This window comes from Meles meles, chromosome 6 (genome assembly GCF_922984935.1).
Source record: "Meles meles chromosome 6, mMelMel3.1 paternal haplotype, whole genome shotgun sequence".
NCBI classification, from domain to species: Eukaryota; Metazoa; Chordata; class Mammalia; order Carnivora; family Mustelidae; genus Meles; species Meles meles.
The window spans coordinates 41,938,139-41,950,370 of record NC_060071.1 but is presented as its reverse complement, the minus strand read 5'-3'; the positions used below and the strand labels follow the sequence as shown (position 1 = coordinate 41,950,370).

The 12,232-nt window shown below is 35.0% G+C and overlaps 1 protein-coding gene across 6 annotated transcripts in view; it reads right to left on the bottom strand.

Moving 5' to 3' along the window:
• TCF12 (transcription factor 12) overlaps positions 1–12,232 on the bottom strand; it is a 385,612-nt gene that overhangs the window by 107,030 nt on the left and 266,350 nt on the right. For all 6 annotated transcript variants that reach the window (XM_046007718.1, XM_046007720.1, XM_046007721.1 and 3 more), the window contains one exon: positions 9,929–9,993. In XM_046007718.1, coding sequence (XP_045863674.1) covers positions 9,929–9,993 — 65 coding nt within the window. The remainder of the gene's footprint in view (positions 1–9,928; positions 9,994–12,232) is intronic.

Below are 12,232 nucleotides of genomic sequence, written 5' to 3'. Positions count from 1 at the left end.
AGTGCAAGAAAGCTTTGCTTACTTACTCCCAAATTGAGGATATAATTCTCCTGTTTTCTTCTTAAAACTTTGTAGTTGTAGCTTTTACATTTAGGTCTAGGATCCATCTTGAATAATTTTTGTTTAGTGTGAGAGGACTGACATTCATATCTGTCCACATGAATATCTATTTATTATTACATCTTTTATGAAAGCAAAAACAAAAACAAAAACATCCTTTCCTTTCTCCAGTGGACTACTCTGGCTGAAAATCAAATTAACTACATAAAGTGTTGGTGTACTTCTGGGCTGTATTGTGTTCCAGTGTTCTATTTCTCAATCAGGTCAGTACTATGCTGCCTAAGTACCACAACTGTGTATCAGGTGTTAAAGTCAGGTAGAATACATTCTCCAGCAGTGCTCTTCACTTTTCATTTTTTAAAAACTAAGCTGTTATTTACATACAATAAAATGTTCAGATCTTAAGCGAACCACTCAATCAGTTTTGATGAATGCATATCAAAACAGACATTTCTATTACTTCAGCAATGGGTCCCTTTATAGAAGAACCTTCCTATTGGCAACCACTGATTTGATTTTTATCAACACAGGATCGCTCTGCCTATTACAGATGTTCATATTAGTGGAGCCATACAGTATTTTTGAGATGTGGCCTGTTTTTAGCACAGCATTACTGAGATCATTAGATCATTCCATTTTATTGCTGAATGACATTTACTGTATGAACAGGATACAGTTCATTTATCCATTATCCTCTTGATGAACATCTGTGTTTCCAGTTTTAGGCTAAAGTGAGTAAAACTGTTACAAACTTTTTTTTTTAAATATTTTATTTATTTATTTGACAGATAGAGATCACAAGTAGGCAGAGAGGCAGGCAGAGAGAGAGGAGGAAGCAGGCTCCCTGCTGAGCAGAAAGCCTGATGCGGGGCTCTATCCCAGGTCCTGGGACCATGACCTGAGCGGAAGGCAGAGGCTTTAACCCACTGAGCCACCCAGGTGCCCCTGTTACAAACATTTTTGAGGAAAAAGCTTTTTGTGAACAATGTTTCACTTGGGTAAATACCTGGGAGTAAATTGCTGAGTCATGGGGCTGATACATGTTTAACTTTGTAAGAAACTGCCCGTTTTCTAAAGTCATTATACCATTTTACAGTCCTACCAACAATGCATCATCTTTTTGATTTTAGCTATTCTGGGTAGTTGTATACTGGTTTTAATTTTCATGTGTCTAACAGCTAATAATGTGGAACTTGTAACATGCTGATTACCCATTTGTATTTTTCTTTTTTGTTAAGACTTTGTTTGTTTATTTTTGAGAGCGAGAGAGTGACTGGGAGGGAGAGGGAGATCGAATCTGAAGCAGGCTCTGTGCTGAGCATAGAACCTGCAGGGTGCATGATCCCACAAGGGTGAGATCATGACCTGAGCCAAAACCAAGGCTCACCCCATTTGCATATCTTCTTATGTGAAGTGTCTCTTCAAGTGTTTTGCCTATTCATTTACTTACTTTTAAAGCTGAGTCCACACCCAATGCGGAACCCAATGCAGCACCTAAACTCATGACCCTGAGATCAATACCTGAGCTGTAATCGAGTCAGATGTTTAAATGACTGAGCCCCGTGTTTTGCCTATTTAAAAGAAGCTGGGTTGCTTGTTTTTTATTATTGGGTTGTCAGGGATCATTTTATTTGTCAGATATATGGGTGGCAAATACCTTCTCCCAATCTGTGGCTTCTCTTTTCATTTCCAAAAATTTTTAATTTTTGAAAAAAAATCTTATTTATTTATTTGAGAGAGGGAGAGAGAGGGCCTGGGATTCTGGAATCATGACCTGAGCTGAAGGTAGACACTTAACAGACTGAGCCACCCAGGTGCCCCTTTACTATTAAGTTCAATTTATCAGTTTTTCTTTCATGTTTGATGCTTTTATTATGTGTTCCCTATGAAATTTTGTTTACCTGTATGTGGCAAAGATACTCGTCTATTTTTTTCCCAGCAGCTTTATTACTTTAGCTTTCATATTTAAGTCCATTATCTATCTCAAATTTGTCTGTGTATGGTATAAGGTAAGGCTTTAAATTCTTTCCTTTCTTTCCATACTGATAATTCAGTTGTTCAGCACTGTACATTAGAGATTTTTTTTTCCCTCACAACAGCTAGGGTGCTGTTATCAAATATCATTTAGCATAAAGGTGTGGGTCCCTTTCTGGAATCTATTCTGTTCATGATCTGTCAGTCGTTATACTATACCATCTTGATTAGTATTGCTTTATACTAAGTTTTGAAATCAGGTATAAAGTAAGTCCTTTCTCCTTTCTTTCTGGATTGTTTTGGCACTTCATAATCCTATGCCTTTTCCAATTAACTTTTATTTTTATGTTAATTAACTTTCCCCCAGAATTTTTATTTAAATTTTAGTTAGTTAACACATAGGGCAATATTGGTTTCAGGAGTATAATTCAGTGGTTCATCACTTACATACAACACCCAGTGCTTGTCATAACAAGTGCCCACTACCTTAATACCCACTACCCACCTAACCCATCCCCCTCCACCCTCCCTCCATTACCCCTCAGTTTGTTCTTTATCATTAAGAGTCTCTTAGGGTTGGTTTCCCTCTCTTGATTTTCACTCCCCTTGCCATATGTTCATGTTTTCTTTCTTGAATTCCACAAATAAGTAAAATCATGTGCTATTTGTCTTTCTCTGACTGACATATTTCACTTAGCATAATACACTCCAGCTCCATCCACAGCACTGCAATGACAAGATTTCCTTCTTTTTGATGACTGAATAATATTCTACGGTTTATAGAAATCTTTATTCATTCATCAGTAAGGACATTTGGGCTCTCTCCATAGTTTGGCTATTGTTTATAATGCTGCTATAAACATTAGGCTGTGTACCCCCCTTTGAATCTGTATTTGTATTCTTTGGGTAAATACCTAGAAGTATAATTGCTGGATCATAGGGCAGTTCTATTTTTAACTTTTTGAGGAAATTTCATATTGTTCTCCAGAGTGGTTGCACTGGTTGCATTCCCACCAAGAGTTTAAGTTTCTCTGCATCCTCACTAACACCTGTTGTTTCTTATGTTAATTTTAGCAATTCTGACAGGTGTGAGGTGGTATTCTTATCATGGTTTTGATTTGTATTTGTATTTCACTGATGATGAGTGATGTTGAGCATCTTTTCATGTGTCTGTTAGCTAGTTGGATGAAATAATCTTGTCAATGTCTAAAAAAAAGTCTGCTAGAATCCTGATTGGGACTACATTAAATCTATAGCCTAATGGAACTGACATTTAAATAATACTGAGTTTTCCAATTCATATCTATTTATTTTTATCTATTTATTTAGATCCTCTTTGATTTCTCCCAGCAATATTTCACAGTTTTCACCGTTGAAGTCTTACAATCTTTTGCTAAATGTATCCCTCAGTATTTTATGCTTTCTGATGTAACTACAAATAATACTTTTTTGTTAATTTCATTTTCTAATTGTTCATTCTGGTGTGTAGAAATACAATTAATTTTTAGATTGACTTTAATTGAAATTTAATTTAGATTGACTTTTTTTTTTTTTAAAGATTTTATTTATTTATTTGACAGACAGAGATCACAAGTAGGCAGAGAGGCAGGCAGAGAGAGAGGGGGAAGCAGGCTTCCTGCTGAGCAGAGAGCCTGATGCGGGGCTCGATCCCAGGACCCTGAGATCATGACCTGAGCCGAAGGCAGAGGCTTAACCCACTGAGCCACCCAGGTGCCCCTAGATTGACTTTTAAGTGAAAAAGCTAAAGGTTTATCAGTTCTGAAAGTTTTCATGATGATTCATTCAGATTTCCCATGTACACAAACATGTCATCTGCAAATTCAGCTTAATTTATTCCTTTTCCAATTGTGTCTTTTTTTTTCCTTGCCTTATTATACTAGCACATAAAGTTCAAGTAATAAGAATAGAAATTCTTATCCTGTTCCTAATATGGGGGGGCATTTAGCTTTTCAGCTTTAGATATGCTGTTAGTTATAGACCTTTCATTTATGTCTTTTATCAAACTGAGGAGGCTGCTTTCTATGGTTAGTTTGCTGTGAGGTTTTATCATGAATATTTCATTTTTGTTGTATACCTTTTCTACATCTATGCAAATGATCACATTGTATTTCTCCTCACTTCTGTTAATGTGTCGAACTAAACTGACTGATTTTCAAATGTTCAGCCAAACTTATGTGTGCGGTTTTATTCCTCATCTCGTAAAATGAGCTGTAAAGTGTTTTCTCCTTCTCTATTTTCTAAAACAGTTTGTATAATATTAGTATTTTTTTTCCCTGAACATTTTTAAAAATTCACCAATGAAACCATGACCCTCAAGCTTTTTTTGTGGGTTTTCTCTCACAACTTTTTTGTCCCCCCACATTTCTTTCTTATTTTATTTCACTTTAATTCCAGTATAGTTAACACACAGTGTTATATTAATTTCAGGTGTACAATATAGTGATTCAGTAATTCCATACATTACCTGATACTTATCGCTCTTTGTAAAGAATTTTTGAAATGAATTTATTTTCACTAATAGATGCACAGCTATTCAGACTTTCTGTTTTATCTTATCCCTTTGGCAAGTATTTCTCAAGAAATTTATTTCACCTAAGTTGTCAAACTTATTCACAATATTTCTTTATCATCTTTTTCATGTGTATATGGTTTATAATGATAACCTCCTCTCTACCCCAGATATTGGTAAATTGTGTTCTTTCCCCTTCTTCCCTTTCCCACTTTGTCTTAATCAGTCTAGCTAGAAGGTATTAATTTTTAAAATTATTTATTTATTTATTTATTTATTTAAATATTTTATTTATTTATTTGACAGAGAGAGATCACAAGTAGGCAGAGAGGCAGACAGAGAGAGAGAGGAAGCAGGCTCCCCACTGAGCGGAGAGCCCGATGTGGGGCTCGATCCCAAGACCCCGAGATCATGACCTGAGCCGAAGGCAGACGCTTAATGACTGGGCCACCCAGGCAGCCCTAGTAGTTATTAATTTTATGCATCTTATTCTGGTTTTGTTACTTTTTCTATTAATTCTGTAATATTACATTGATTCCTGCTCTTATTTGTATGATTTCCACCCTTCTATTTATTTTGTGCATCATTTTCTAGGTTCTTAGGGCAGAACCTCAGGCTATGTAATTCAGATCTTTTTTTTTTTTTTAATACAAGCACTTAAAGCTATACCTTTTCTTCTAGGCACTGTTTTTTTTTTTTAATTTTTTTTTTTTTTTAGATTTTTATTTATTTATTTATTTGACAGAGAGAGATCACAAGTAGACAGAGAGGCAGGCAGAGAGAGAAGCAGGCTCCCTGCTGAGCAGAGAGCCCAATGCGGGACTCGGTCCCAGGACCCCGAGATCATGACCTGAGCCGAAGGCAGCGGCTTAATCCACTGAGCCACCCAGGCGCTCCTCTAGGCACTGTTTTAGCTGCACCAACAGATTTTGCTATATCATATTTCACTATAATTCAGTTAGAGATAGTTTCTAAATTCCCTTCTAATTTTTTAGAACCACAACAGATTATTTATACATGGGTTGTTTATTTTTCAAATATTTGGTGTTTTCTTAAGTATCTTACTAACTTCTAATTTAGTTTTCTTCTGGTCACACAATATGCTGTAGGATTTAAAATATTTTCAATTTTTTGACACCAGTTTTATGGATTAGCACATGATTCAATCCTGCTGAACAGAACATGTATCCTCAAAATGAATGTATATTCTTCATTTGTTGGGAACAGTTTTGTAAATATTAATAAGGTCAAGGTAGTTGATAGTAAATGAACTAAGTTTTTTGTCTAGTTATTTTGTCAATTGCTAAGAGAGATATTCAAACATTTAACTATACTTTTGTATTTACTTCTCTCTTGAATTCTGTCAATATTTGCTTCATTTATTTTAAAGCTCTTAGGTTATTTACCTAAAGTTATTATCATTATGTATCATTTAGCATTGTTATATCTTCCTGATATATTGACACTTTTATAATTTTCTCATTATCAAATGTCTGTATATAGTCAGAGTGGTTATAATGGGAAAAGAGGATGATTAATAAGCAAATGGTATGGGTAAATTTCCAAATAACTAAGTGCTACCTGAATTTAAAGTTGTCATTTCCTAAAGCATATAATACCTAAATGCTGATGAAACTTAAATCTCTTCGAAGAAAAAAAACCAAGACCCTGCCTCTTTTGGGTTCGAACACTTGGAGAAAAACTTACATAAACTACTTGAATACATACTTGTTTTACAGGTATCAGTGAAAAACTTGTGATAAAAGGATTTTTCACATCATGGTGCAGTATTATACCTATAGTTAATAACGATGTTGGCTTCTATGTTCTGTGTCGAGTCAATTAAAAAAATTTGATTGCAGAATGATCTATCAGTGTTTCCAGTAATACCACCACACCAGTTTCCTTTTAATGGCTCATCAGTTATGGGATTGCCATGAAAGTAATATGAGGAGACTCATTTAGCAACATATTATTACATCATCTTAACATGAAGTAAGGGCCATCAGGCATTATTAAATTAGACTGAATTTTGTAGAATGTCAGCAGCATTTTATGTACATTAATAGGAGAGTTAATGTTCCTTTGGGAATTATGTTGAAGAGAAATGGTTTCAAAGTGGTGTTTGGATAGAATTTTGCAGTTACTGTTTACATTTCCTTCTATTATCATTGTGTGGTTAAGATTTTTATGTCACTTGTGAACATGTAAGACAAATGGCAGCCAATTTGTTGTTTTAGTGTATTGTTTTCTTTGACCCCTGATAACAAATACTGTTTGGAATACAGGTTTTTCTTTGAATAGGAGTTACAAGTTTACTATTTAGGCCTCCAATCAGCGGGTGCCATCCATTATTTTGTCTAGCAACTGCAGCATAGTGAGAGCTAAGTAACAATAATAAATAGCAAGGCCATTGTTCCTTTCACAGTGAGGAATTCTTTTACTTGTTTTAAGAGCCTTCCTATCTTCACTGATGCCATCTGTCTTTGTCGCCATAAAACCTCTCCTCTGTACTGAATTTTGGGCTTCCTCTTTGGGGCTCATGCACTGGTTCTGTGAATACTTTACAAATAAATCTTTCCCTCATTTGAATATTTTTACATTTCTTGCAATAACAATACTGTTATTTTACATTTCATACATCCCGGTAACATTGTTTCTCTTTTCCACAGGCCTACCTGATCTCTCCAAAATGTTATAAACAATTGTTGAACAGTGATCTGATGGTTTCTTCCTTTTTTATACTCTGTAGATGCTTATATTTGGCAAATACAGAAGAACTGGGTTTCTCAAAGCATAATCCCCAACACATGTGAATTAGCATCACCTGGGGCACTTGTTTAAAATACAAATGCCCAGGTCCCTCCTCGTCCAAACAAATTAAAATGAAAGGGTAGTAAGGAGACAGACCTGGAACCTGATACTGTTATGCTGCAGTATTTATATCATAGTTAAAAGTATCAACCCTGTGTTTAGAAAGTTTACCGCTTGCTAGATGTATGCCCCTGAGCAAATTACTTAATACCTCTGGAGAGCATCCATTTCCAATCTGAAAAATGGGTACTGTTAAAGGGATTAAATGTGATCATGCTTAATTCAATGCCTGGCTCAGTTCTCAGTAAATAGGGGCAATTGTTATTACAGTGCTATGTACCTAGGTTTTTGTTTTTTTTTGTTTTTTTTTAAAGATTTTTATTCATTTATTTGACAGACAGAGACTAGTAGGCAGAGAGGCAGAGAGAGAGGGGGAAGCAGGCTCTCTGCTGAGCAGAGAGCCCGATGCGGGGCTCAATCTCAGGACCCTGAGATCATGACCTGAGCCGAAGGCAGAGGCTTAACTCACTGAGCCACCCAGGCGCCCCCTATGTACCTAGGTTAAAAAAAAAAAAAGTTTTCTGATATGAGAATTAAAACTAGTATTGTAGGGGCGCATGGGTGGCTCAGTGGGTTAAAGCCTCTGCCTTCCGCTCAGGTCATGATCCCAGGGTCCTGGGATCGAGCCCCACATCAGGCTCTCTGCTCAGCAGGGAGACTGCTTCCCTTCCTCTCTCTCTGTCCACCTCTCTGCCTACTTGTGATCTCTGTAAGTCAAATAAATAAATAAAATCTTAAAAAAAACCCACTAGTATTGTACACTCAAATTAATAAAACACTGTATGTTAATTATACTGGATTAAAAAAAACAAAAATCCTGAGAAGAAAGGAAGTAAATCTGGTATAAACACATATTAATCTTCAGAAAAACTGTTAAGATATGTCTTCTCAAAACTTGAGAATTATATAAATAGAGCTTACCACTAATCCTAACTAAATAGCAATACTTTTGCCAAGGGAGTATAAAAAATGTTAAGTGGAAACTCATTAATATAAGCATTAGCTGATATATTAGATGCAGCTGTAGTTTCTAAGAGCTTACAACCGTTTCCCCCTCAAATTTAGCAATAGTATTAACATTAGAACAGTGGCTCTCAAATCTTTTGGTCTTTTGCAAGTATGATTTAACATACCAAAAAAAAAAAAAAAAAAAAGTCACTGCAAGTTACCCATTTATAATACCACTGCTGGGCACTGTTTCAACTCATCCTCTGCTCCGGCATTTATCCATGTGCGCTCTTACATGCATGCACTGTCCACATACAACACTTCCCAATCTATGTACAGAGGATGGAGAGAATAAAGGAGGAAAGAACCACTGGAGTTATGAGTTACTGGCCTGTGATGGGGTTGTGCCAAGGATATTCTCTCATTTCCTAAAGCCAAGTGAGAACTCCAAGAGATTCAATACAGGACACTTGATGGAATAACAATAATGACCTTTCCTGATGAAACTGTGAATGTAACGACTTCAACCAACAATACAAAAAACATCCCCCCAAAACACAAAATAGCTTTTGTTTTGTAGGTTATATGAATGGAAAAAAAAAATTAAATATGGATTTATTTTGTAAAATGCTTCCACAAGTACATGGAATTTAACCTTCACAGAACTATAAAGTAGGATGAAACAAAACTGCTAATTCTATTTTTCAAATGAGGAAATCAATGCAGAGATGGGATTAAAGGTTAAATGGCTTGTCTTAGGACCATTGGCCAATAACTTGTAAGGATGGGATTTGAACCTAGGTCTTCTGTGAATGGCACAATTATAGGATATATACTAAATGTAGTAGTACCATTAGAATGAGAATTAAAATTGACCGACATGACCATGTCTAAAATTAAGGCAGACCTCATGAAAAGCACATAGACAGCAGAAAACAAATTTCATATATTCTGCCTTCCTATTCTTTTTGGCTTGGTTCTGATGGGAATCTAGAGGTGAACTGAGTGTTCAGGATTCTCTCTAAAGATATAGGGAAATAAGCAGAGAAGATGGCCATCAGTAAAAATACAACATGCTAAGGAATATGGAAAAACTGAAACAACGTTTCCAAGTCAAAGAGACTTTTGGAAGCCTATAGAATTGGTTAGGGTGTAGGATTGAAATGAAAACACTTAGAACATTAGTAAGTTTAACATTACAGGATAGTAAAGCTACACAATCATATGTTCTTCATGTAATATATCAGCAGCTCTGTTCTTATGAGGAAATACGCAAAAATCATTTTCAGAAATGATATAAGAATTTTGGAAAGGGATAGGAAGATAATTGTTGCTTCTACAGAAAGACAATGGTGAATTGGGGAAGAGAAATCATTTTAAACAGAGGGAGAAGAACATATCTTTAGTTACTAAAATCTTACCACATTTAGTTACACATTAAAGGCACAGATAATGCTGAAATTGGATAAATTCCTACCTCTTCTATCAAAGCTTTTATTTATGTATTAAAAATGACTTCATTTTTGTATTTTTTAAACTTACCTGACAGCCTGGTAATCCGGTGTCTCTGCTGTACAGAGAAAATGAGCCTCTCTCTGACGTTTTTCCTATAAAACAAAGAAAATAACTGTATACAAAAGTCCTCATTTATTGACAATCAATTCAACCACTAGACCATTTTAGTAATTATATTGTGATTTGGAAATACAGAGAACAAATTAGAAACAAGAAGATAAAATCCAATAATTAAAAATTTTAAAACTATCATTCTAGTCAGTTGAACAAATCCTGACACTTTCATTGAATAGCATGTATTTTATTAAATACTTTCCGCTGAAACACTGAAAAAATATTCAAAAGAATGGAAAAGAATAGACATCTATATAGTCAACAGTATGAACTACTCTGTAGGGAGAATATTTTCCCTTATTTCCTCCGGACTGAATATATCTCCTTCTCCTCTCCTCTTTCTCTCAGAAATTAAAAGTATAGATACAGCTCAATTCTCACCCCAGACCTCAGGATAACCATTAGCGAAGAGTTAGTATATATGATTCCCATGTTTATTTTGAAACTTTCAATATATATTCGTGCACCCAAACTATATACATTACTGTTTAACATATTTAAACAGATGGGATTATATAGTATCCACCCCTTTTGAAATGTGATTTCCATGTAACATGCTTTTGAGATACATGTTGATAATATGCACCTAGTTCATTCATATTTACTGCTATAAAATGTCCCGTTATAACAAAAAAACCCCAGTTTATCTATTCCCTTATCGAGAAATAGACGGCTCCTAGTTTTTTTTGTTATCAGGAAAAATGGTAAAACATGTATGATACATACACATAAGATTTTCTCTAGGAAAGACGCAGAGAAGTGGAACTGCTGGATTAAAGGATGCACACCTTCAACTTTCTAAGTATTGCCTTACTGTTCTCTGAAGTCATCATGTCAATTTACATTCCCAGAAATGTGTAAGAATTCCTTTTGGGACAGTCTCTGCAGTTTCAAAATTGGATGGTTAAATGTCAGAAACAGTATGGGTCTGGAGGGAGAGTAGATGTCCCACAGTGCTGATACTGACAGCAGTTCTTGCTTACTTGCTTTTCAACATACTGTTCAATAAATTTACAAATATTATATAGATTTTAACTAAACAGTCTCTAACAGACATGTTGCTCAAAAAGATTTCTGTAAACATCACAGTTTGATGTTAATAGCAAAGATGGAGACACAGATAAACAATGATAATGGCAGAGCTAATTCTTTTTCTCCATTCTGAGGTAAAAACAGTAAAATACCATTAAATCTGACAAGTTATCCAAAATATTTAAAATTATTGAGGCTATATGAACTTCCCCCCACACTTAAATATTACACTGAGATATTAGGCTTATAATTATATAAAAATGTATAGTTTATTGATTTTTAAAACTCCCCATATAAATGGGATGCTCAAAATTATCTACTGATACAGTGCATAAAATTAAAAAAAAAACCTGGGAGACACAGGAATTAATATTTGATTATTTTCACTGACATCTATATGCCACAGTGGCCAACTGATATAAAATCTTGCTACTCTAAATTTGGCACGTAGTGACTCCTTAGATATACAAAATAATCCTTGTAATAACAAACCTAGTTATTAGAAAATACTGTAATAATTCAGGGTATAATTTCAGAGCCCATTAGGATGTTGTAGCACATGTCTTAAAAAGCACTTACTGCCTATTAGTGATGAAGCACATATTTCAGAGGAAGTAATGCCAACACATAAAAATGCAGATTAATGAGAAAAGGTTAATTAATGTGGTCTATTTGCCTCACTGTCTCACCATAAAGCAGCATGTTCTACATAAAGAGCTTTAATTTGCAACATATATGTATAGAATAAAAAGCCAAAAAACCTAACTCTCAAAGGATATATATCTTTCAAGTAAGACTGCTTGTAAGAGTCAAGATGATCTATAGGGATTTTGGACTCAACCGTTCTCTTGGAGCTATTCCTGTGCCTCATCAAAAGGGATCAGAAATCCTGCTGAACCAAGAAGATGGCAGAGACTGAAGGGAAATGCCAAATTAGAAGGATTGGCAGACAAATTACTAAGGGAAAATAAAGAACAGCGCACATTTATGGTTTGAAGGTATTAGTTTATTCATCAAATGAACAAGTTTATGAGATATTAAAAATCATTTTCAGTAGCTACCTTTTTTTTTTTAACTAGGAGCCCAGGACAGGTTTGAACTCATGTCCCTGAGATCAAGTTCTGACCTGAGACCAAAACTTGGATGCTTAACTGAGTCATCCAGGCACCCTTAACGTGTCTTCAA